The sequence below is a fragment of the Catharus ustulatus genome, chromosome 6, assembly GCF_009819885.2.
Source record: "Catharus ustulatus isolate bCatUst1 chromosome 6, bCatUst1.pri.v2, whole genome shotgun sequence".
Taxonomy (NCBI): domain Eukaryota; kingdom Metazoa; phylum Chordata; class Aves; order Passeriformes; family Turdidae; genus Catharus; species Catharus ustulatus.
Genome location: NC_046226.1, coordinates 54,669,311 through 54,693,190, shown reverse-complemented (window position 1 = coordinate 54,693,190; position 23,880 = coordinate 54,669,311). Strand labels below are relative to the sequence as shown.

Genomic DNA, 23,880 nt, shown 5'->3' with positions numbered 1-23,880 from the left:
AGCCTTGGGGACCTGGGGCAGGACATATCCCTCCTGTCCCCAAACCCCACTCAGGGTGAGGTAGCTGAGCACCTCCAGCACTGCCCTCATCATCCTGGAAAGCCACTCATCCCAAATTCCCAGAGGACAAGCCTCAGGAGTCCACATGCTGGCAGATGCAGGGATGAGAGGACAGGGAATAAATACCAGAGTGACTTTATTGGTGACAGGGGGACAGCTGCCCCCTCCCCAGGGCCAGGCCTGCTGGTCCTGCAGACCCCCTTTGCCTCCTTTACTTCGTTCTCCTCCTCCTCACGGCGTTCCAGGTACACCTGGCACCTGGAACGTGGGGCTGTCCGATAGCACGACAGGATTCTCATTCCCGGGGGATCCCTGAGCCTCAGGGCTGCCCGTGGGATCAGGGGGGGCTGTGGCCTCACAGAGGGGGTCGGGGGGCACAGTGGGTGCCAAGGGACTTGGAGTGGTTGGAGGGGGCTTCCCAGCACCCCAAATCCCCGGAAAGGGGCCAAGGGGGAGTGTAGTGGGAAGCAGGAGTCGGGCCAGGCGGTAGCGGTGGTGTTGGGAAGTGCCAGGGGGTGAATCTTCAGGGACTGGAGACTGGGATGAGGATGGGGGTGAGGATGGGGACTGGGATGAGGATGGGGGTGAGGATGGGGACTGGGATGAGGACAGGGACTGGGATGAGGACGGGGATTGGGATGAGGGTGGGGACAGGTCTCTGTCGTGCAGCAGGAGTTGGATGTCTGTGGCTGACAGAGGGAGGATTTTGGTCAGCACCCACCTCTTTCCCAGGACCCCCAGTCCGGAGGGGGCACATCCAAGCGCCCAGGGATGGATCTGGGGATCCCATTACCTGGGCAGGATGGGCAGCAGCCCACGGGCAGCGTGGGGGGCTCAGAGCAGGAGCGGGGGCACGGCCTCTCCTCACAGCTCACCTCTCCAAGCTGGAAAAACAGGGATCAGCCAGCCCTGCCAGCCCTTCCTGGGACCCAGTGGCACTGGCACAGGCACTCTATGGACACGGGCGTCCCATGGGAGCAGGCAGGAGGCCTCACCTGGCAGGTGCAGCGGGTACAGGGCTGTCCCTCGGGAATGAAGCTCTGGCCGTTCTCCACCTTCCTGCCCTGGTAGTTGCAGTCTGCAGGGAGCAAGGTCCAGAGGGGGTTTTGGGCGGCTTGGGGGGATTTTGGGGGGTTCGGGGGGATTTTGGGGGCCCACCCGAGCTCGTACCCTCACAGACGGGGCAGCACCGACCCTCGGGGTGGAAGGGGTAGGAGCACACGATGGCACATTCCAGAGGCGAGCAGGCCACCGAGCCCAGCTGCGAGAGACGGGAGAGACCCCCGAGGGCCGGGCGTTAGGAACCCCGGAGCGCCCCCGGAGCTTTTCCCTGCAACGGAGCCAAAAACCGGGCTTCAGCCCACGGGGCAGGAGCCGCAAATCCTCTGGGAATGCCCGGCCCAGCCCTCACCAGGCAGATGCAGCTCAGGCAGGGATCCAGCGCCGACGGGAAGGTCTCGTTGTTGGAAAAGATCCTCCCCATGTAGGTGCAGCCTGCGGGGAGAGGGGCTCAGGCGGTCCCCGGGCGGCTCAGAATCCCGGAATTCCGGGCGCGCCCTCACCTGCGGAACAGTCGGGACAGCACTGCCCGGGAATGCGGATGGGATAAGGACATGTCTCCACACAATCCGTGCGCTGGCAGCTCACGGAGCCGTCTGCCTGCAGGCGGGAACACCCTGACAGACACCTCGGCATTCCCAAACCCGCCGGATTTGGGGGATTCGGGGCCTGCCAGGCCACAGGCATCCTGAGGGCGGGAATGGGGCAGGAGCCGTGCACTGGGGCAGGAATAGGGAAGAGGGAATGAAGCAGAGCAGGTTCTCATTCACCTGGCAGATGCATAACTCACAGGGATCGCCCGGAGACCAGATCTGTCCAACGGGAAACTCCACGCCGTTGTCATCCAGGAAGCAACCTGGGTAGGATCCCTGTTCCCAGCTGTCCTGTAAAACCTACCCTTCCTGTCCCCATGGGTCCCTACATTCCACCCTCCCTGTTCCTAGGTATTCCCCATCTCCCACCCTTCCCATTATCAAATATCCCCACATCCCACCCTCCCTGTCTCCAGCTGTCCCTCATCCCCCTTGCCCTTCCCCACATCCCATCCCCAAATATCCCAACATCCCTCTCTCCCTGTTCCCACGTGTCCCCCACCCCACATCCTCTATCCCAGCTTTTCTTCCCATGTCATTCCCCTTTCCCCCAACTTTCCCCCCTCATCCCTCTCCCTGCCCATTCCCGGCTGTGTCCCTCATCCTGACTCACCGGCAGGGGCCGGAGGGTCCCGGCAGGTGGAGCAGCACTGCCCGGGACCCAGGTGCCGCTGGTGCTGGGGACAATCCAGCACGGGGCAGGGAGTGAAGGAACATTCCACCTCTCCTCCCTGGGAACACGGGAATGGGTCACCTACCCTGTCCCTACCATCAGCCCTGAGCAGAGCTAGCATGCCCCCAGCAGGGAAGCACTGGAGTATCGCTGGGGATCCTCATCCCTGGGGACATCCAGGACCCACCTGGCAGACGCAGGTGGTGCAGTCGTCCCCATCCAGGCTGAACCGGGCTCCGTGTGCGTACGTGTGTCCCCGAAAATTGCACTTATCTGGGAAAAGGGGAAGCAGTGGGCTGGAGAGCCAAGCACAACTCCTCCCTAACCCCAAGCCCAGCCCAGGGGTCCTCACACCCCCAGACTAGGGGTTCTGGGATCACCTGGATTGCAGGAACAGCAGTCAGCCAGAGAGGGGCTGGGGCAGGATCCTGGGGGGCATTCTGGAGAGAGGCAGGAGACATTCCCGGCCTATGGACGGGAGTGTGGGGCTGGGAAAGAGAACCCTGATTCCCCATGGAAGGATGATGGGAGGGTATCATCCTCTCCAGAGCATCCCAATCCATGGTTGAGCCAGGATGCAGACCCAGGGATAAAGGTCTCCAGGGCTGGGAGGTTCCCAGGGATGAGAGGGGGTTCTCCCATCCCAATCCAGCTCACCAAGCAGACACAGACGGTGCAATTCCCATCAGATGGGGAGAAGACATCGCCATCATCCCTGGCCACCCCCTCGTGAAGGCACCCTGTGAGCCATGGAGGTCAGGGGCATCCCCCTGGGAATTCAAGGGGTGCCATCCTGGGAATTGGGGGAATCAGGAGGGCGGGACTCACCTGTGCAGGTGGGGCAGCAACCTCCAGCTGGAGCGGGAAGCGGGTGGGAGCAGGGAACGGAGCAGCTCACGGTGTCACAGAGGACTTGTCCCCCCTGGCAGTACACATGGTGGCTCATCCCAGGTCGGGATGGCACCATGGGAAGCGGTGAGAGGATGGGATGCTCACCTGGCAGGTGCAGCTCTGGCATCCTGGCTCTGTCCAGCGAGCACCAGGCTCTCGAGGGATCCCCCGGTGCCAACAACGATGGGATGGTGGGATGGAGGTGCTGGAGGCTCCCATGGCACGTGGGGATGGCTCAGGGGACAGGGATGGGGAGGAGGGAGGGAAGTGGGTACCGGGAGCTGCCACAGGGAGGTGGGGAGAGGGGGATGGCTCAGGGGACAGGGATGGGGAGGAGGGAGGGAACTGAGTACCGGGAGCTGCCACAGGGGCATGGGGAGAGAGGGAGCCCCTTGGGAGCAGGTGGGAACTGGGAGGGAGCAGGACAAGGGTGGGTGGATGCTGCAAGGATTGCAGGATGGGCGACGGGGCCAGGATAGATTTGGGGTACCCTAGGAAGGAAATCAGGAAGGCAGAGACATCACTTGGGGCAGGCAGGGAAATGGGAGCATCCCACTCTGCTCCCCCAGCCAGGAGAAGGACACGGATACCTTCACAGGACACCCTGTCTGCGCCGAGCCGGTATCCGGGGCGGCAAGAGCAGCGGAAGCTGCCGGGAATGTTGTGGCAGCTGTGCTGGCAGGAGCGGCGTGAGCCAGGCCGCCGGCACTCGTCTACATCTGCAGGATAAGGGAATGAGGCAGGAGGTGCTGCACCTCGGGATGTAGCCCAGGAAAGAGCCTGGAGCACCAGGATGGGCCCTCAGCATGGCCCACACAGGGATGAGGATGAGGTGGCAGCACTGTGGCCATGGGCTGATGGATGTCGCCATCCCTTGGGATTTGTGGCATGATGAAGGGGGTCTGGCTTGCCCATAGTCTCACAGACTCCTGCATCCCTTTGGGATTCATGGCATGGAGAGTGATGAAGGTTAAGCATGATGCTCATACATGCAAGGGCACAGTGACCACCTCCAACCCTTGGGATTCACAGCACGGAGAGGGAAGTGGGTCTGGCACAAGTGCTCAGGGCACCTCCATCCCTTGGGACTAATGGGAAGGGCCCCATCCTGGTGCTCACCTACGCAGGAATGCCGGTTCCCATGGAGGTGGTATCCGGGCCGGCAGGAGCAGCGGTAGCTGCCCACGCTGTTCTCGCAGCGGTGCTGGCATGGCGTGGCCTGGCATTCATCCATGTCTGGGGGTTGGGATGAGGGTCAGGATCCCCTGGGAGCCCCGGCCGCCCCCCTGGGACCCCGCGCACCCCGGCAGCTGCGGCGGTCAGCAGAGAGCTCCCGGCCGGCTCCGCACTCGCAGGCGAATCCGCCCTCCGTGTTCACGCACGTCCCCTCGCAGGCCGCGCTCTGGCACTCATTGATGTCTCGGGGGACACAGGGAATGGTCAGATCTGGGGTGTGGACACCACCAGGACACCCACTCCCGTTGGGATCCGCCACTCCTGCTCACCGGTGCAGCGGACGCCGTTGGCTGTCTCGGCCATGGAGAAGCCAACGGGACACACGCGGGCGACCTCCTGGCAGCCGCCGTGGTTACAGGACAGGTCGCAGCCGTACTCTCCGCAAGTTCCCAGTGGTTCTGGAACACAGACACAGCATCCACAGGGTACCCATGCCACCCCAGGACCACTCTCTTCCCATCCTGCTCCATGGATCCCCCAGAGATGGGGACAGTGCTGAGGTGACAAGGAGCCACAGTCACCTCCATCTGCTGGGATTTGTGGCATGGAGAGGGAAGAGGATTGGGCACGGTGCCCACAGGTTTGTGGCCATCTCCATCCTTTGGGATTCGTGGCGTGGAGAAGGAAGTGCATCTGGCATAACCACTTTTCTCAGTACCTGGGCAGGTGATTCCCTGCTCTCCATCCGGGCACATGCAAAGGTTGGGAGCAATGCAGGAACCGCCACCGCAGCCGAAGGAGCAGAGTGCTGTGGGAATGGGAACAGGAGCTCTGGGAATAGGAACAGGACCCTGCGAGCCCCCCAGACCCCCGTACTCACGCAGGGTGCACTTCCCGGTGCCCGGGGACAGCATCCAGCCGGGACAACATCCGCTGCCGGAGCCTGGGAAGCAGACGTGGGGCCCCACGCGGCGCCTGTAAGACACCAGAGCCTGAGGCCATCCTGTCCTGAGCCCCCTGCATGGAGCAAAGGTCCCAGGAATGCGAGGATAGGAGGACAATCGGAGCGGTCACGATGTGCCCATGTACCGGGAAGCAGAGCACAGCACGGATCAGAGGACAGTAGGATAAGGTGGGACGGAGAGGGGACAGCCACTTCCCAGCCATCCCGAACATCCCAGCACGTGGTGACGGGAGAAGCGTCCTCCGGCTGGACAGGGATACGGGGAGCAAGACGGGGATGCGGGAACAAGGAGAGGGATGCGGGGAGCAGTGTCATGCTCCCCTGGAGCTGGGAAGAGGGAGGGAATTGCGGGGTGCCAGCCCCTCCTGCTGGGAGCCCTCCGGCCAAGCCCTCCTGCAGCTGGAGGCAGGGACAGCCGGGGCTCAGCACGCTGCTCATCCCAGGTGTAGCTGGAAGAGGGAGAAGGAAAAGAGGGGGGGATCCAGCTACCTCTCCACGGCAAAGCTGGCCGGCTTCTTCCTCGCGGGATACACCCTGCCCTGGCCGCTGGAGAGGAACAGGGACACACAGGCAGCCTGGAAGAGCAGCTCCACCAACATGACAGGCGGCTCCAGCACGTCCCGGCGCCCGCCTTCCCGCCTGCCTTCCCGCTGGCCCTTGGCCCTGCTCCTCCTCCTCCCGCCGAGCCGGGAACAATGCGGGATTGGAGGGGGGCGAGAGCGGGGGGGGTCGCCAGCAGCACCCACCCACCCCCCCAAACCCACACGGGGGTTCTGGGGTCCCCCCAAGGTTTTCCCGTTCAGTCGGGGGGAGTGGTGGCATCCCGGCCGTTCCTGCCCTGGCTGCGGGCCGGGGAACGGGGTCCCCCCTCGGCATGGGAAGCAGCGGGAAAGGCGTCCCCCCTTCTCTCCTTTCCCACATCTGGCAAAGCTCCGGCATGGCCTCTCCCCACCCCTCCTCCTCCTCCTCCTTCTCCTGGAGGCACTGGGCCGCCTTCCCAGCCCTGCACGGGGACCCACGCGGCGGAGAAAGGGGCCAAGTGGAGCCGGGATGGTGGGATGCATCCAGGAGGGAGAGGGATGCTGCAGGACACCCCGCTCCGGTGACCCCCATATTCCCCCCAGCCCCGTGGCCCCATTCCAGGGCAGGGAATGAAGCGAAGGTCAGAGGCAGGTAAATGATTGATCCCACGGAGCAAAGGGTGCTGCTGCCTCCAAAATTCCCAATCCAGCACGGATTTCTTGCCACAAAATCCTGCCCAAGGGTTGGGATCACCCAGGCAAGACACAGTCCCCTTCTAAATTAAAACCATGATTGGGCGGTCACGTCGGTTTTTTAGGAGCCTAATGCAGCCATGGGAAGCTCTGTCCTAACAGAATGAGATCCCAAATCCCTGGGGGGTAGCTCCATAACCAGTGGCAGTGAATAAACAATGATCCAGCCCGGGCCAGCAGTACTTTTATCCCAAAAAAAGCATTTGCCATTGCACTGGCACCAGCACCCCCAGTTTTGGTGGGAAAAGGAGAGCGCTTCCAGGATCCGGGCTGTGCCGCTCCCTGGGCCTCTCAAAATTTGGGAACAGGCAGGTAAACAGAGGCCGAGGTAATAAAAGCAGCAGCAGAGTCCAAGGTCACTCCCTGCTCCCCCAGCTCTCGGAAGAGATGTCCAAATATAGCCTTGTCCCTGCGGCCTCCTCTGAAAATACGGGATGGAAGCAGGAGCCAGGGATGCTGCACGAGCTGTCTCTGGGAGGGAAGGATTTGGGAAAAACCTGCATGGAATGGGACCTGGGGTTACAGGGGAGATCCCAGCTGGGGAGAGCAGGGAAAGATCCAGGATAACCACCAAATTCCATGAGAGATGTGAAGGAGGTGGGAGACCACGAGAACTATTAATGAGTAGCCAGAGGCTGGAAAATCCAGCTTTTGCGAAAATTTCCATTACAATCTGCTCTTCAGGCACTCACAGTGCCACTGGCAACCAGGCAAGGAAGTAAAATTTCCTACAAATCCAAGAAAAGCCAGAAAAATGCATCTGGAAAACAAGTGTCCCCAAGATCCCAGAGCCGAGGACATCATTCCTCAGGACACAGATCTTTCCTCTTGGACTACTTTATTTGGTAAAACTCTGAAATCAGCAACAGCTTGAACTCCCCAGAACTTCTCTCCCTGAGCAAGGCATGGATCCTATGGAGAGAGAGAGTTATCCTGCTCAGCTCCAGCCTCCGCTGCTCCTCCAGCTTTGATTCCTCTTCCAAAAAACCACAAGGAATCAAAAAAACCCAAAAAACGAGGATGAAAAGCAAAACCAAAAGCCAAAAACGTAATAAAATATCTAAGGATACCAGGGAAAAGGGAATCAAGGCGAGGGCATCAGATCCCAGTGGATCACCCAAGCAAAGGGACAGTTCTGGGCATGGCAAATTCCGCAGAATTCATGAATCCCAACAGGAGATGACCAACACGCCCCCAAATTCCTAACAAGCTGCTGCCCCTGTGAGATTCCTCCTCCAGCCACTGCTGCCAGTGTTAGGCACAGCTGGGGAAGGAGTCCCTTGCTCCACGTGGAGGGTAGGGGTAGGGAACGATCCCGAATCCTGCTAATGGATCCGGGTCAGCTCCTCGACGATCTTTATCAGGTCATCCACGGTGGCTTCTCTCTTCATCCCGCTTCCATCATCGATCTGCACAGGGAGGAAAAGGCATTGGAGACATTGGCAGTTGTCAAAAACATTCCCAGATCATTCAGGAAAGTGTGCATTTAGCACTTCCCAGAGAGGCTGTGGTTTCCTCATCTCTGGAATTGTTCTAGGCCAGGCTGGACAAGACCTGGAGCAACTTGGTCTAGTGGAAGGTGTCTTTTAAGTCTCTTCCAACTCACACCATTCCATAATTTCACAACCATGATTTACTGAGCCTGGATTCCCAAGCAATGTCCTTGAAGGATCCAAGGCCACATTTCAAAGCTCACCTGCAGGTTTGCCACCACTTCCTGCATCTTGGGCCTGCTGATATCCAGGAAACTCTCGATCAGGTCTCCATCGATGAATCCTGTGGCCGGTTCCGTTTTCCGTTCGGTGTGGAACGATCTCCAGGTGCTGCTGTCAAGGAGCCAAATCCACAGGGAATAACACCAGCCCTGGACATGGTTAATGGTGGGATGGCAGTGCTGGGTTAATGGTTGGACTCTGTGGTCTCAGAGAGCTTTCCCATCTTTAATTGCACGATTTATTTGCTCAGGGCAATGCCAAACCTGCTCCCACCCTCTCCAGCTGGAACCCCCACCCAGCACAAGCTCCTGGCTGGAATGCCAAAGGATATAAGGAATGCTCAATCTTCCCCACGCTCTTGATGACTTTGTTGAGCCTGTTCTGCATGTCCAAGAGCAGGTTGTACCAGCTTTCTGACAGGGATGTCACCAGGCCTGCAGGGGAATAGCGGATATGGGAATGTGACAGGAGCTGGAGCTGGAAGAGCTTTCCAACCCAAACTATTCCAGGATTCTGCAGGGAATCCTCAGCCCCTGCTCCTCACCAATCATTCCATTGACAGTGCCGAAGAGCACGGATCCCTGGGTGGGCGTGGAAGTCTCTCCCAAGTTCTGCATGACCAGGGATCCATGGCAGAAAACATTGACGAACTCTCCCAGGTGGGATAATCCCACTTCCTGCAGGTGCTGCCGCTCCTCATCTGTTGTGGCCGCGCTGCAATCCCAAACACTGCTCAGTCCGGGTGGGGGCACTCCAAAACCTTCCCCTGCTCCCAAAAGCTGGGAATGCTTCTACAGTTTTCCTGAAAATCTCATAATCCCATCCCTCCCAGCATGTGCTGTCACATCCCATCCCATCCCGTTTACCTGTCCTTCTGACACACAAACAGATTGAAAGCATTCTCCGCTCCCAAGAAATTATCATCATCCAGGATCTCCACGGCACTCATCCAGTTTGGATTGAAATCCCGGGCAATCTGGAAGGGGTGAGAAGGGACACGCTGTGTCCAGGTGGCCTGGCCTGGGATCCTGCATCCTCATCCCACCCAACACCAATATTCAGGAGCAAGGCAGCATCCAGCATGTCCCTCTCTGCTCCAGGAAGCAGCTGAGGAGGAAAGGCACTCCTGGAGACGGTCCAAGTGCAAGTGGCACTTGGATAACATGCTGGGAAGGCGTGGAGCAGTCTATGCCAAAGCCACTCCAGCAATTTAAACCCCTATTCCAAGTGGACAGCAGGCAACCCAGATTGCACCTCCCACCCACCAGGCACCAGCTGCTCTTCCCACAGCCAGTTCCCTGGAAACTGAGGGATCCATCCCTCCATAAACCACAGGGATCCATGTCAACCTTTATCCAGTCAAGCTAAGCTCCTTTTATCCCCTCCAACACCATTCCCTGTGCCCAGAGCTGTCAGAACGGATTCCTGGCACTGCTTCCGTACCTCCTCGAAATTCCCTTCCATGGGTTTGTAGGCCAGGAGCAGCACAGAGCGCATGAGGTCTCCCACCAGGATGAAGTCCCCCTTGGTTTTCAGGTACAGGGCCATGATGTTGTTGTAGTGGTTGCATTCCGTGCGCAATTCCTTCTCCGCTGTCCACTCATACAGGCGGACCTGTGGGAGGGGACACGGGTTGGGATTCTCCACATGGGAGCTCCTCAACAGACACCTGGCTGACATCCAGATCCACAAACATGCTCCCAAAAAAAGTCAAGGCCTTGCCTACCGTGCTGTTGATGCTGGCTAACAGCTTCCCGTTGAATTCCACCATGGAATACACAGCTCCCTTGACCTCCTTCTCAGCCAAGCTCTGCAGCTTCCCTGGAATAAAGCCAAGCATTACTTGGGTTGTTTATCCAAAGAGGGTTCAGCTGAGCTGGCCTGAATTTTGCTTCCTAAAAAACTCTCTCTGAGGAGGACAAATGACATGGAAAGCAAATCCCAGAATCCAGGGCTGGTGAGGGATTCTTTGGCTTCTCTAGCAGACAGGGGGAAAGGGAACACAGCACATACAGACCCTGACAACAGAAAAACTGCCTGCTCCTGGGACACGAGCTCTCTGGGGTCTTAGGAGCTCATCCCTCATCTCCCACCAAAAAAAGCTGGATTTTTCCAGGTGAGAACACTTTGTTCTTACCATCAGAGTAGTGGAAGACGACGATCCGGCCCTGCTTGGGCTCTGCTTCCTCGGGATACACCATGGCAGTGCCCACAATGAAGTAGGTGTTGGGATCCTTTCCCAGCTTGCAGGAGACCAGGCTGAGGGCATACTCATTTTGCAGGAATTGGTGAGCATGGAGCACTGGGAAAGGAAAAAAAAAAAAGTGGGAAAGGGAAGAACAACAAGGATCACAAAGTCCTTGAACTGTAAGCTTAAGACACATCCTAGACATTCCCTGTCCTATTCCCCACCAAATTGTGCCACCAAAAATTAGTATTCCCTAAACCTCATGGCTGATGTTCCTTTGGAAAATGCTTTGGCTGAAGTTCCCCTGGGCTCCTCCAGGATAGGAAAAGCTGGATTTTGGGATGGGACAGGTACCTTCGAAGGTGTGCTGGTCAATGATGAGCAAGTTATGCACTTCCACCTCCTCCCCGAAGGATGTCTCGTGTGGAGCTGTGCTGCTGGAAAACAGCTTGCTAGTGCTCACACTGCTGGACAAGGCCTGGGAAACAGGAAAATCCGTCACATCCCGGTGCTACTTGGGATATTCACACAGCCTCAGGCAGCCAGTGAGGGGGAAAAGAGATGAGAGAACAGGTGGAGCAAGGAATGAGTAAAGGGACACACTCCCTGCTCCTGCAGGGCTGAGTGATGGGGTTAATCTGAGTTAACACAGAGCTGTGGCTTCCAGAGCTGGATCCTTGGGAAAAGGAAAACCTTGGAGACCACACAGAAGCCTGTATGGGATGTGGAAGGAGCAGGACCCAAAAATAAATGAAATCAGGTGGAACAGTGGCTGTGCCAGCCCCTCAGAGAGATGCCACCATCCCATTCCTCTCCAGCTGAGGAACTGGACTGGACTCACAGCTTTGGAGGCGAGGAAAACCTGGATCAGGAATTCTGATCCTCACAGCATAGGGATGACCCAGGCAGGGAGCTCACCTGGGTGCTGGCACTGGGTCTGAGCGCTGTGGTGCCCCCACTGGCATCCTGCACCTCGATCCGGCTGGAGAGCACCCCAAAACACTGGGACACCTCTTGGTAACAGATTTTCCTGTGGGATAAACAGAGAGCCATGTGGGTGTGAGAGCCAGGAAAGGCCATTCCAAGAGCTGTTTGTTTATTCCTGGGATAGCAACATCACCCAACCCTTGTCCTGTGCAGCAGAGCACCCTGATCCCAGGAATCCTCATCCTAGAAATCCTCACCTGGGCGATTCGTAGAGAGGAACGGTGCGGATGTGCAGCTTCTGGATCTCATCAATGGTGCCGATGGTCAGAGTACTGTTGTTGGCCAAGGCCAAACTTGTGGGGGAAAAAAATCATGGAAAACATGGTGAAACAGCAAGAACCTCCCTCTCCTCCACATCCCTTAGGATTAGGAACTCATGGCAGGCTCACCTGTCAGGGTATCCATCGGAATTGAGGGGGCACATGTAGTTGACCTCCTTGAGGTTGACGTTGGAGAAGACCAGCTTGTGGTTGCTGCTGTAGATGACGGTGGGGCGGTCGGAGCAGGCAAACACGTTGGTGGTGGACAAGGAGCGGAACGTCCTCAGCACTGTGGGCTGTGTGCCCAGGGTCACCTTCTTCCTGTCACTCAGCAAGCCTGGATTCAAAGGGAAAAGGAATTGGGATATGCCACCTCAAGGGAAAAAGGAGTGTGGGTAAGTACATCCCAAATTTAAGAATCCAGTGTGTGGGAGAAATCCCCCAGTCCACAGCCAGTCCCACCTGAGCATGAGGCTGAGAAAGCAAGGAGGATCTTTCCCAAAACAACTGGAAAGGAAGGGAAAAGGTCACCTGTCTCGAGGCTGAGGCCGAAGTAGAAGAGAGCTCCATCACCCAGGGCACACAGGAGGTAGTGGCTGCTCTCAAAGGTCGTCATCAGGATGGAGCGAGGGATAATCTCTGTGGGAAGCAGGAAAAGGGATGGATGAGGTCGCTCAGGACATGGTCAGTGACCACTGCCACCCTTGGGAAGCTCCTACCTCCTCCCAGCATCTCCTTGTGCAGCAGCTCGAAGGACGGGAGCTTCAGGATGCGGGCGGAGATGTCGGTCCAGAGCCCGATGGCGCAGAGCGGGGACATCCCGTTGGAGTCTCCCAGGGGGGTGATGTCCAGGCAGGCCACCTCGTGCTCCATCTCCGTGCAACTGGGAGGAAGGAACAAGGACAGGTGTCCACCTGGATCCCAAACCCCAGCATCCCAAGAGCCCTCAGAATGTAGGCTCACCTGATCTGCCGGAGCTCCTGGGGCCGGATTTCCAGGTAGTACAAGGCTCTCCCCACGGCCACCACCACCTGGTTGCTGTTGCAGGAAGCGACGCTGATGTTCTTCCCATTGGGCTCTTTCCACTCACTCACCAGAGATTTGGGCTCCTGGCTGACCAGTCGCACAGAGGCAGAGGTGATCTGGGAAGACAGACAGGAAAAAATCATGGAAAACAGCGCTTCCAAGATGGTTGGCACAGCAAGAACCTCCCTCCTTCCATATCCCTTAGAAACATTAACCCAGGATACTGTTTGCTGATCCCATCAGCTCAGGGAAGCACTCCAACCTCTACCCTGGATATGTCACGATCCATATGGCACCAGGAGAGCCATATTCATGTTTTCCTCATGCTGGAATTACCTGGATTAGCTGCTGGTGTGCCACGTTGCCACAGAAGAACGTCTGCTGGTCATCCACAAATCCTGTGAGCTCCGTCTCTTCCACTTCCTCTCCGTTCAACATCAGAACCCTGAGCAAGGAAGGGAATTCCCATTAATTCCTCCTCCGACATGGGGCTGAGAGCCTGGATCAGCTCATCCCACCTTTACCTGGTCTGGCCAACAAAGGACAACACTAAGGTGTTGTCCGTCTCCCGGTGCGGATCCGACCTCAGTGGCCACAATCCTGCAACAAGGAGGCCACAGTTCCTCACACACATCCTCACAATTCCACATCCCAACCTCATCTGTGCCCACCATACCCCCTCTCAGGCTGTGGAACACCTCCCACACCTTTAATTCCTGGCAGGTCGATGCTGGCGTGCTCATGGATGCCAATGCCATTCCGGATGATCCGCAGCGATCCCTCTTTGAAGGCCCCAGAGCAGGTGACCAGCTGGAGGAAAAGCAGATGGACTTTACCAGCTGTGACTGGGATCATGGACATGGGGAACCCCATTCTAGAATCATGGAATCCTGAAATGGTTTGGGTTGGAAGGGACCTGAAAGGTCCACCAAGGCCAGGTTGGACAGGGCTTAGAGCAACCTATAGAAGGTGTCCCTGCCCATGGAATGAGATGATCCTTAAGGTCCCCTTCCAACCCAAACCATTCTGGGATTCTGTGATTTTAGAGACACATTCAGCCAAAAATTCCCAGCAGTGAGGAGGGAAAAGCAGGAATGTTACCTGGCCTTGGCCTTGCCTCTCCAGGTCCACCACACACATGTCCACGATGGGCCCGAGGTTGGTGAAGGTCTCCATGGCCACCACATAGGATCCCTGCTCGTTGCTGTCCACATTGAGCTGGGAATAAATACTGGAATCAATTTTTGTCTTTCAAGGAGCAGGAAGGGAAAGGGCAGGTAAGAAGAAGACAGGAAAATGTATCCACATCTGCAGGTTTTGATGGCAATCAAGTCCTGTGGGAACACACAACCAGGAGCTGCCACATACCTTCACGAGCTGGGAATCTCCAAGCCTGGAGCCAACAAACACCACTCCGTTATCCAGGTAGGTCAGGCACTCGGCAATGGATGTCTGGGAAATGGGAAGAGGCAGGTGACCCACCAGTGGCATGGAAAGGTCCTGGCACACACACACCTTCCACCACTAAGCTGTTATCCAACAGGGTATGGGAAGGGGATTTAATCCCTTCATAAATCCCCCAGAGTCCAAGTTCCTCCCAGTGCAAATACCAGGGAAAAAAAAATGGGAAGAAGGTGTAAGTTAAAGTGCCCATAGGGAATTTTCCCAACAGTTCAGGGCTGTGACAAATGTGAAGCATCAACACCTCTGGCTCCCAAAATTCACAGTCATTCCTAAACAGAGCCTTATGCAGACTTGGGAGAATGGCCCAGGTGATTCCTACCTCTCCCAGCAGCTCCACACGGAGATCCTTCAAGGTGACAGTGCCATCCATCTGCTCCTCCTTCTCCAGGAGCAGCATGAAGAGCCGCCCTTCCATGTCTCCCAGCAAATACCGCGATCCGTTGGGATCCACACGGTTGTGGCACACAATGGTGCTTTGCTGCAGAGAAAGCAGGGAATTCTAGGATTCCACAGCCTCAAACTGGTCCCCAAAAGATCTGTGCAGGTGATGTACTCCCAGCTCCAGTATCCCACCCATTCCAGAGCTCCAGGGAGCAGGCTGAGACCTTCAGGCACCAATATTCCTGTTTCTTCCCGCAAGATTTTCAAGCTGTCCTTAAAAGAACCTTTGGATAGCAATTCCAGCCCTCTTTCAGCTCAGAGCAGCACTTCAACCATGCCATTGGTGTTTCCTCCTCTGACTAAATGTGGGAAGTGGCCTGTTATTCTCACAAAACCCACAAGTCCAATTGCTATCCCAAAATCTTTAAGCCTTTTCCCCTCTGAACGAGTCTCCAATGGGCTCATCCATGTTTTCCATTGCCTGAAATGAAACCAGGCTCTGCCCTGGAATTGTGCCCAGACCATGCACTAATTCCTAATTAATCTCATTCCCTGGGGCCCAAACAAAATTCCAAGAACTCTACACAAAGGGGAGGCACACAGGGATCATGGATGTCCCTCAGTCCCCAAAAACTGCAACTGGGAAGCCAAACCTCTTGAAGTCCAAGTAAGAGGCACTGTTTGACCACACCTGGGACAACAGGGGTTTGAATTCCTGGCTGGGAGGCCTGGGAAAGGAGGGATTTTTTTGGATGCACTCCTGGATCCCCTCACCTTGATGATGGGAGGAGCAATAGCCAGATATTTATCCCCGTTGTGGTAGGTGATGGATTCCTGCCCGATGATAATGGCGCCTCCGAAGGGCTCCGGCACTGCGGGACACACAACAAACATGAGACAACCAGCCTGGAAAAAATGAGCCATCCAGCCTGGAAAAACACGGGAAGAACTTTTACAAACAAGGTCCAACCTGCAATGACCATGGAGGCTTCGGCCTCCACGTTTTCCTGCTTCCAAGGGCCTTTGTTGAATTCCTTCTCCCTCAGTGACACCTCGTATGTCTTCACGTGGCGGCCCTGGGGGTCCTGGAAGAGAAGCAAAAGTGGATGAGATTCCAGGAGGGAGGAGATTCCACCTCATCTCCTGCATAAACATCATTCCAGGGAGCTGCTGAGGCTTCCCACCTCATCCTCACTCACATCCACACACCACCATTCTCCCAAATTTTTCCATATATAAATACCCCCTGAGGAAATCCCTGTGCCAGAAGACTGGAAAGTACTTTTCCACTGTTTTACAACTGATATTCTGGAATTTGTGTTCCTCTGACAACCTAGGAACAAGTGGCATAATGGAGTATCACCATCATCACCAGCTCTTGGAAATGTTCAGGAATTCAGGGGTTTTTATCAAACTTCCCTAAAATCATCCCAGCTCCTGCTGTCCTATTCAGACCAAATCCTGGCATAATGGCTAATAAATGGAGAAAGAATTAAGGAAACAGCTTGGAAACATCCTGCTCTCCATAGGCAGGGATCAAAAACAATCCAGAGCTTTATGAATCAGAACTGATATCTTGCTCCAAGGATCCAAGTTGTTTTGACATGGATCATGGAAGCATTGAAGTTGGAAGAGCACTTTTTCCAAACTCCAGGTATGTGGTGACAAAGTGGTTCCTTCCCTCCAGGAAGTTTGCAGGGAATCCAGCAGTGCCCAAACAGGGAATAATGGAGCCACTGCTGGCATAGGATTTCAGCTAAGCCTGGGATAGCCTGGAATTTAACAAAGGAAAGCTAATCCCTTGCTCAGTCAGCACAGCAAAGCCTCTTTGGATCAAAACAGGCATCTAGAGAAGGCCTGGAATGCTCCCTCCATAAGGAGCCAGGTGATGGGAGAGGTTATGAATCCTCTTTGCACACCTGGAATCACCTCCCAAAAATACCAAGCAGGCCATTGTCTTGTTTTTTAAGGAAAGGCTCAAGTCTTGCTTTGGGAAAAAACGGTTATGGATCTTGCTGGAAAGATCCCTTAGCTCCTCCTGAGGGTTTAACAAGGATAGTTCCCATCCAAGGCAGAGCTGCCCAGGAATCCTGTGGGAAAGCACTGCTTCCTCCCTCCCAGAGTTGGAAAAAGGCAGCATGGAGGAACATGGACCTGGAGGAGCTGGAATCATCCCTCATTCTGCCTTCCAAAAAAGCTTTTTGAAAACCTTGGGAGCTCTTGGCTCCACCTGGTTATCCATGGATAAGTAGGCACCTGGTAGACGAAGCAGATGGTGGGAGCTTGGCAGCCGTAGAGGAATTTCACATCGATGACCTGGAGCTCTTCCAGGCGGATGTTGAAGGCCTTTAATTCCTTGTTCTCCCTATCCAGGGGGATGACCTTGAAGAGGCCGTCATAGAGCCGCAGCCCGATCATCCGGCACTCGGGATCGATGATCCCGATAATCCCCGTCTCCGAGGGGCGGCCGATGCGATCCTGACAGACAATTCCAGAGAGAGGGGAAAGAGAAAGGTGATTAGTGCCAGGATAATATCCCTGAAAAACAGGGACAGGAGTTGCCAGCCCTTAAGTAAGGAATGGCTCCTTGCACACTTCCCAACAAACTTGAGAATTCCAGCTGGGAAGCCACCAAGCCTAAGGAGGAGACGCCTTTCCAACTGCCACACCTGGCAGAGCTCCCACACTGCACAGCTTCACCACAAAATTCCACAGGACTCACCTCCCAGCGAAAATTTGGCCTCACAAGGAGTTTAGGCTTTAATTTTCCTTAAATTTAATTTGTTATTCCACAAGGTCTCCCAAGAATATAGTTGAATCCTTGGAGCATTCTGGTCTAGTGGAAGGTATCCATGGCAAGGCATGGAATGAGATGATCTATAAATCCCACCCACCCCAGACCATTCCAGTATTCCATGTGCTGGTTTAGATGGAATATTGGGAAGAAATCCTTCTCTGTGAGGCTAATGAGGCCCTGGGATGGATTTCCCAGAGAAATTGTGGCTGCCCCATCCCTGGAAGTGTTCCAGGCCAGGCTGGATGGGGCTTGGAGCAACCTGGGCTAGCACAGGATGTCCCTGCCCAGAGAAGGGAACTGGATGAGCTTTAAGGTCTCTTTTCCAACCCAAACCATCCCAGAATTCCACAAACCTCCCAGAGAACAAGACTAACTCTGGAAACATCCTGTGATCTCAGATCCAGCAGCCAGCAAAGAACCACCAAGAGAACAACAGAAATCCAACACCCTGCTGCGCCAGGAAGGCAGAACCATCCCCAGGGAAGGGAATTCCCATTCCAGGTGCTGCATTGCTCCTCACCTGCACATTTCCATGGGCACGGGTGATGATGTCGATGCTATCCCCGTTCTGCTTGTATTCCAGGATGCAGGCATTGTACTTGGCTGTCAGGATGAACAGCAAATCCTTGCTCTCCCCCTGCCCAAAAAAAAACCAGACAATGCAAATTCCAGGGATGGACATTCCCATCCCACCCTGCCCAGGTGGGCACAGCCCCATCCCTGCTCTGCCAGCGCCCACCTTGGGGCGGAAGAGCTCCATGACGGCGGTTTTTCCATACATCCCCACTTCCTTGACGGGCCGGAGCCCCTCGGCTGTCACGACATAGATCTCCAGCCGGGTGTTCTTGGCAATCAGCAGGTTCAGGTCCTCTGCAGAGGTGAAGTGTCCTGGGAAAAGAGGGAAGGAATCAGCTGGCACCTCGTACTTCCACAGCCTCCCTGGTGCATCTCAAAAATCCCAGCATGTTTCTTCTACAGTGCTAAATGCTCTCAGCAACTGCCTTCTCTCAGCCTGCACTCCTTGTTTTTCCACAGAAATGCTCTTCCTGCTGTCTTTCCTCAGAAATCCTCATTCCTGAGGTCTCTTCCCACCAAGCCAAGAACTTGGATCAGAACATCCAAGAACTATAGGGCTCTTCGGGCTTCCGTAGCTTCCCCAGATCCCACTGTCTCTCATTCCTATTATGGATTTCAGAATCAATTTCATCCTTTCTCCAGCCCAAAATTCCCCAGTGTCCCAAAACCCTCCGGTAAACCAAAATTCCCGATACCCCTAAAATCTCCTCGTACTCCAAAACCCCCCGCGAACCCCAAACCCCGTCCTACCCCAAAACCCTCCCAGTACTCCCAATCCCTTCCCCGTGCCCCAAAACCCTCCCAGGACCCCCAGCACCCCCCGGCACCTCCATCCCCCCGCGTCCCCGTATCCCCGGTAGTCCATAACCGCCCTCCCACGCCTCCCCCAGCCGGGTGTTCCGTCACCCCCGCCCCGCGGTACCGGTGACGCAGCCATTGACGGCCGTCGGCTTCTGCGCCGTCACCACGTAGTTATAGGACATGTTGGGGGAACCGGGAGGTCCCGGGGGGGGCGCGGGGGAAACCAGGGGGGAACGGAGAGCGCGGCCTCTCCGCCGCCGTCGCCGCCACTTCCGGGAAGTGGGTGCACCGGGCCGCTCTAGCCCGCCGAGAAGACACGGCAGGAGCAGACGAGAGGGGCCGCTCTAGCCCGCTCGGAGGACCGTGGGGAGCAGACGAGAGGGGCCGCTCTAGCCCGCTGGGAGGACCGTGAGGAGCAGACGAGAGGGGCCGCTCTAGCCCGCTCGGAGGACCGCGAGGAGCAGACAAGAGGGGCCGCTCTAGCCCGCTCGGAGGACCGTGAAGAGCAGACGAGAGGGGAGGATGGAGGATACCGGATAGCGCAGGTGTGGAGGGGTCTCCCCAAAACCCTCGGCACCCGCGCTGATCCCCCCTTAATCCCACGCCGTATCCCGAAGGGAGGGCCCCGCATGGGAGGGTGCAGCCCCCTCCCTGCTCCCTGCAGCTCTGTGCTGCCCGAAAGCTGGGGTGGGGGTCCCCGCTGTGAGGGGGGAGTGTGGATCCGTCCGGGGCCTGCGCTGAGGGGACATCTCTGGACGCGGGAGTCCCTCATCACAAATAAAAGGGGTCTGTGTTTGGGTGTGGTCCCATCCTGATTTCCCACCTCAAAAGGGGGTCCCTCTTTGACGGCGGGGAGCCGTCATCCCAAAAGGGGTCCCTGTTTAGAGGTTATCCCATTCTGGCACCTCATCCTGAAAGGGCAGCCTGGATGGCGCGGGGGGAGTGGTGCCATCCTGGCTCCGTGTCCCAGAAGTTACTCCCTGCCTGGGGAGGTGTCCCTGTTTGGGGTCAACTCCAAGGCCAGCCCCATTCTCACCTGACACTCCCCATAGCATCACCATCACACCAGACACCATCCCACCCCGCCCCCTTCCCGACCTCCCCTCTCCAGACCGCTGTCCTTTTCAGACTGGACCTTGCCCTCTTACCGCAGATTCCATCTCTGATCTGCGTGCTGCACTCCGCTCTGATGGAGGTGAGCCTGGAGCTGGAGGGTTGTCATTCCTCTGGGGTTGCCGTTGCTCCTTTTTCCGTCCCACCACTCCCCATTTTCCCTCCAGGTCCCCAAAAAACTGGTGACAACGGTGTCCGGCTGTGCCGATGATGCTTTGGCCGGGCTGGTGGCCTGCAATCCCGGGCTCCGGCTGCTCCAGGGACACCGGGTGGTCCTTCGGGATGACCTGCCGGCCATCCGTGGCCGTGTGGCCCTGCTGTCCGGGGGGGGCTCCGGCCATGAGCCTGCCCACGCAGGTGAGACCCCTCTGTCCCACCTGTACCCCCCACCCACAGACACGGTGCCGAGCCCTTTTCCCTCTCCACAGGCTATGTCGGGAAGGGAATGCTGACCGGAGTGGTGGCTGGAGCCGTGTTCGCGTCCCCATCCGTGGGCAGTGTCCTGGCGGCCATCCGGGCTGTGGCACAGGCTGGAGCAGGTTGGGAACACACCAGGGTGGAATTTTGGGGTTCCTCCTTCCAGTGCTGCATCATTCCTGTTGTTTCTACATCCATCCTGCAGCTGGGATCCTCCTGATTGTGAAGAACTACACGGGGGACCGGCTGAATTTCGGGATGGCCCTGGAGCGGGCACGGGCCGAGGGGGCTGACGTGCGGATGGTGGTGGTGGGCGATGACTGTGCCTTCGCCACGCCAGGGAAAGCCGGACGCCGTGGGATCTGTGGCACCGTTCTCATCCACAAGGTCCTGCTGGGACCCTTTATGGGGATTTGGGAGATTTGGGGGATTTGGGGGGGTCACTCACCCGCTCTGCCCGGGACAGGTGGCGGGAGCTCTGGCTGAGGCAGGAGCAAGCTTGGATGAGATTGAAAAGAAGGTGATTGCTGCTGCCAAAGTTATGGGTGCGTTGTGTTATCCCGTTGGAATGCTGTCCTTTGTACCCTAGGTGCTGAATCCCCCAAATCCCCCCAGTTTTAACAGAACATTCCCACCTGCACAGGTACCCTCGGTCTCAGCCTGTCTCCCTGCAGCATCCCAGGATCCAAGCCCTCATTCCAGCTGGCTGAGGATGAGATGGAGCTGGGGCTGGGTGAGGAGCAGACCCTTGGTGTCCCCCTTGGGTCCCTGGAGGGTCTGAATGTCCCTGTCCCCCTGGCGAGGCGTCACCAGGGCTGGGATGTGACACAGCCCCGTCTCCGTAGGGATCCATGGCGAGGCTGGAGTGCGCAGGATGAAGGTGAGAGGGGAATTCTACTGCTTCTTCCCCATTCCCAGATCCCCTTATTCCTACACCTCCCCACTCTGCTCTTCCCCTGCTTCGTGTCCCCTCCAGGTGCTGCCAGCAGATAAGGCCGTGGAGACGATGCTGAAGCACATGACGGATCCATCCAACGCTTCCCACCTGTCCCTGACCCCTGGTGAGCCCCCCAGGATGCTGTGTGCTCCTCCAAATCCCTTGGATCCCAGTCTCATCCTATCCCCCATCCTGCAGGATCCTCTGTGGTGCTTGTGGTGAACAACCTGGGTGGGCTGTCCTGTCTGGAGCTGGGAATTGTGGCTGGAGCTGCTGTGCGCTGCCTGGGTGAGTGCAGAGGGGGGCTTGGGATCCCATTCCCTGTTTCTAGTCACTCTGGAATGCCCCCATCTTGATCCCGGATCCTACAGAGAACCGAGGGATCCGCATTGCCCGGGCCTTGGTGGGATCCTTCATGACAGCACTGGAAATGGCTGGAGTCTCCCTCACCCTCATGCTGGTGGATGAGGAGCTGGTGAGGCTGATCGGTGAGTTCCCAGTGGGAATGTGGCCTGGGATTGGGGTTTCCACGTGCTGGGTGACGAGACACAAGGTCAGTGGGATGTCTGGGGTGGAATTCCTGGCTGCTGCATGTTCCAGTGAGGATCCAATGGGATCCTGAGCCATCACACGCCTCCGGCTCTTCCAGATGCCAAGACCACGGCCATGGCGTGGCCCAACATTGTCACCGGACCGGCAACCACCCGGAGGGAGGAGGTGCCAGCACCTGCAGAGGCACCCAGGAAGCTGCAGGATGAGACTGGAACTGGTACAGAGCTCCTGTCCCTTGTCACACCCCCCCGTGCCTCAGTTTCCCTCGGGAATGTGCAAGGATGCATCTCCTCTCCGCAGGGCCTGGCACAGCGCGGGTGCAGCGGGTCCTGCAGCGGGTGTGCAGCACCCTGCTGGATATGCAGGATAGGCTCAACGAGCTGGATCGGGGAGCGGGTGACGGTGACTGTGGCCACACACACGCCAGGGCGGCCCAAGGTGGGTGTGGGGGGCCATTATCCAGGGAATTGTGTGGAATGCTACCCCAGTGGCACCTCCCAGGAGCGAGGAGTTCCCTTCTTGGGATTAAGGAAAGCTGGGGTGCCCCTTCCTGTAATTGTATCCTGGAATGTCTCTGCATCCAGTAGCAGCTTCCCTATGGAAATGAGGGCTGTCCCTACTTGTCCCCAGGAGGGACAGGGGACTCCAAGGCCACCCCCATCCCATTGTACCTTCCATTCCCACAGCCATCCAGGCATGGATGCGCTCCCGGCCACCTCCAGCCGCCCCATCCCACCTGCTCTCCGCCCTGGCTGATGTGCTGCTGGAGCAGATGGGAGGCTCCTCCGGAGTGGTGAGTGGGAATAGGAATGGAAATAGGAATGGGGGAACACACCTGGCCATATTTCCAGGACAGGACTGATGGTATTCCCACAGCTCTATGGGCTCTTCCTGACGGCGGCTGCCCAGAGCCTGCGTGGCCGCAGCGATTCCCCAGCTTGGGCTGACGCCATGGATGCTGGCATTGAGGCCATGCAGAGGTCAGTGCTGGGGTCTATGGCATCCCAATTCCCCCTGGGAATCCAAATCCCTCCTGAATTTTCCTGCATCCCGCACAGGTACGGAGGAGCCGCTCCAGGAGACCGGACAATGGTGAGTGCCCGGAGAACCCAGGAGCCAGGAAGGCTTCCAGGATGATGCCAGGGAGTTCCCACCTGGCCTCAGCCCTGGCTCCCAGACTAATTCCCACTTTTCCCAGCTGGATTCGCTGTTTGCAGCCGCACAGGCTCTGCATTCCCTGCGCAGTCCCAGTGCTGACCCTCTCCAAGTGCTGGCAACAGCTGTCCAGGTATGGAGAGCTGGGAGCTGGGATGGTGAGAAAATTGGATGGGAATCCCTGCTGTTATCCTAGAAAACACCGTTTTCTCTGGCAGAGAGCGGAGGCGGCAGCGGAGGCCACCAGGCACATGGAGGCCGGGGCAGGCAGAGCCAGCTACATCCGCTCATCCCGGCTGGAGCAGCCTGATCCCGGGGCTGTGGCAGTGGCAGCAGTGCTGGGAGCAGTGCTGGAGGGGCTGCGGGACCCCATGGGCACCCCCCAGTAATGACAGGGATGCATATCCCCAAAAATCTGTGTTCTCTTGTAGTGATAGAAACATATGTCCCAATAAACCCTTGTGTCCCCCCTTGTGACAGGGAGATGTATCCTAATAACCCCTTGTGTTCCTTCTAGGATGTGTTTCCCAATAAATGTTAGGATGTGGCCCGCAGTAACCATCTGTGTCCCCCATGCTGGTTTGGAGGGGTGGGATGTGTTTGGAGTTTGGGGGTGTGGGGGTGGCCCCTGTTGCTCCAGGCTGGGAAGGGAGATGGGAGCAGGGATCCTGTGACTGGGGGAGGAAGGAAACCCAGGGGGTGGAGGGGAAACCACAGAGCTCACATGGCTCTGGGCACGGGGTCTGGGGGGCATTCTGGGAAAGGGACAAAGGAGAAGCAGGGATGGGGAAGAGCATGATCCCAAATCCCATGAGGAGACC

The 23,880-nt window shown here is 57.1% G+C and overlaps 3 protein-coding genes across 5 annotated transcripts; 1 reads left to right on the top strand and 2 right to left on the bottom strand.

Annotated features, from left to right (window-relative positions):
• Positions 1 to 179: 179 nt before the first annotated feature.
• On the bottom strand, positions 180 to 6,050 carry VWCE (von Willebrand factor C and EGF domains). The gene is made up of 20 exons (XM_033062910.1): positions 5,906 to 6,050; positions 5,333 to 5,427; positions 5,171 to 5,260; positions 4,782 to 4,910; positions 4,579 to 4,695; positions 4,396 to 4,512; positions 3,867 to 3,995; positions 3,382 to 3,767; positions 3,214 to 3,307; positions 3,043 to 3,125; positions 2,766 to 2,853; positions 2,573 to 2,658; positions 2,326 to 2,443; positions 1,890 to 1,975; positions 1,623 to 1,719; positions 1,472 to 1,554; positions 1,231 to 1,321; positions 1,056 to 1,138; positions 854 to 944; positions 180 to 749 (listed from the first exon to the last, which is right to left on the bottom strand). Exons 1-20 carry the CDS (start codon positions 6,013 to 6,015, stop codon positions 292 to 294), a joined length of 2,631 nt encoding a protein of 876 aa, XP_032918801.1. The 5' UTR covers positions 6,016 to 6,050; the 3' UTR covers positions 180 to 291.
• A 1,461-nt stretch (positions 6,051 to 7,511) lies between these two features.
• DDB1 (damage specific DNA binding protein 1) lies at positions 7,512 to 19,169 on the bottom strand. Its single transcript, XM_033063926.2, has 27 exons — positions 19,007 to 19,169; positions 18,248 to 18,396; positions 18,029 to 18,145; positions 16,968 to 17,189; positions 15,682 to 15,796; positions 15,486 to 15,583; positions 14,650 to 14,808; positions 14,235 to 14,318; positions 13,968 to 14,084; positions 13,574 to 13,676; positions 13,391 to 13,466; positions 13,203 to 13,311; positions 12,804 to 12,982; positions 12,560 to 12,723; positions 12,372 to 12,479; positions 11,970 to 12,177; positions 11,778 to 11,873; positions 11,512 to 11,623; positions 10,948 to 11,071; positions 10,543 to 10,707; positions 10,132 to 10,226; positions 9,849 to 10,019; positions 9,272 to 9,381; positions 8,950 to 9,119; positions 8,737 to 8,839; positions 8,387 to 8,510; positions 7,512 to 8,099 (listed from the first exon to the last, which is right to left on the bottom strand). The coding sequence occupies exons 1-27, from the start codon at positions 19,065 to 19,067 to the stop codon at positions 8,016 to 8,018; spliced, it is 3,423 nt and encodes a 1,140-aa protein (XP_032919817.1). The 5' UTR covers positions 19,068 to 19,169; the 3' UTR covers positions 7,512 to 8,015.
• Positions 19,170 to 19,325: 156 nt separating this feature from the next.
• On the top strand, positions 19,326 to 23,617 carry TKFC (triokinase and FMN cyclase). 3 transcript variants are annotated; one of them, XM_033063929.1, is made up of 18 exons: positions 19,326 to 19,430; positions 20,014 to 20,080; positions 20,166 to 20,355; positions 20,427 to 20,537; positions 20,621 to 20,802; positions 20,882 to 20,960; positions 21,059 to 21,148; positions 21,261 to 21,295; positions 21,392 to 21,476; positions 21,551 to 21,640; positions 21,724 to 21,840; positions 22,002 to 22,121; positions 22,205 to 22,342; positions 22,591 to 22,697; positions 22,781 to 22,884; positions 22,963 to 22,996; positions 23,103 to 23,192; positions 23,278 to 23,617. In XM_033063929.1, exons 2-18 carry the CDS (start codon positions 20,075 to 20,077, stop codon positions 23,446 to 23,448), a joined length of 1,749 nt encoding a protein of 582 aa, XP_032919820.1. In that variant the 5' UTR covers positions 19,326 to 19,430; positions 20,014 to 20,074; the 3' UTR covers positions 23,449 to 23,617. The 3 variants fall into 3 exon arrangements, with proteins under 3 accessions (XP_032919820.1, XP_032919818.1, XP_032919819.1); XM_033063927.2 differs by having other exon boundaries at positions 19,334 to 19,430; positions 19,997 to 20,080; XM_033063928.2 differs by having other exon boundaries at positions 19,354 to 19,430; positions 20,039 to 20,080.
• The last annotated feature ends 263 nt before the right edge of the window (positions 23,618 to 23,880 follow it).

Coding starts and splice junctions, on each gene's coding strand:
- VWCE (XM_033062910.1), bottom strand. CDS start 6,015: ATGTTGGTGGAGCTGCTCTTCCAGGCTGCCTGTGTGTCCCTGTTCCTC. Junction 5,261..5,332: donor CACCGGGAAGTGCACCCTGC/GTGAGTACGGGG, acceptor CCATTCCCACAG/CACTCTGCTCCTTCGGCTGC. Junction 3,996..4,395: donor GAACCGGCATTCCTGCGTAG/GTGAGCACCAGG, acceptor CTTATCCTGCAG/ATGTAGACGAGTGCCGGCGG.
- DDB1 (XM_033063926.2), bottom strand. CDS start 19,067: ATGTCCTATAACTACGTGGTGACGGCGCAGAAGCCGACGGCCGTCAAT. Junction 13,467..13,573: donor CGACCTGCCAGGAATTAAAG/GTGTGGGAGGTG, acceptor TCCTTGTTGCAG/GATTGTGGCCACTGAGGTCG. Junction 11,072..11,511: donor GACCCAGTGCCAGCACCCAG/GTGAGCTCCCTG, acceptor CCTGTTTCCCAG/GCCTTGTCCAGCAGTGTGAG.
- TKFC (XM_033063929.1), top strand. Junction 20,803..20,881: donor GCACCGTTCTCATCCACAAG/GTCCTGCTGGGA, acceptor TGCCCGGGACAG/GTGGCGGGAGCTCTGGCTGA. Junction 21,296..21,391: donor CTGGAGTGCGCAGGATGAAG/GTGAGAGGGGAA, acceptor TGTCCCCTCCAG/GTGCTGCCAGCAGATAAGGC.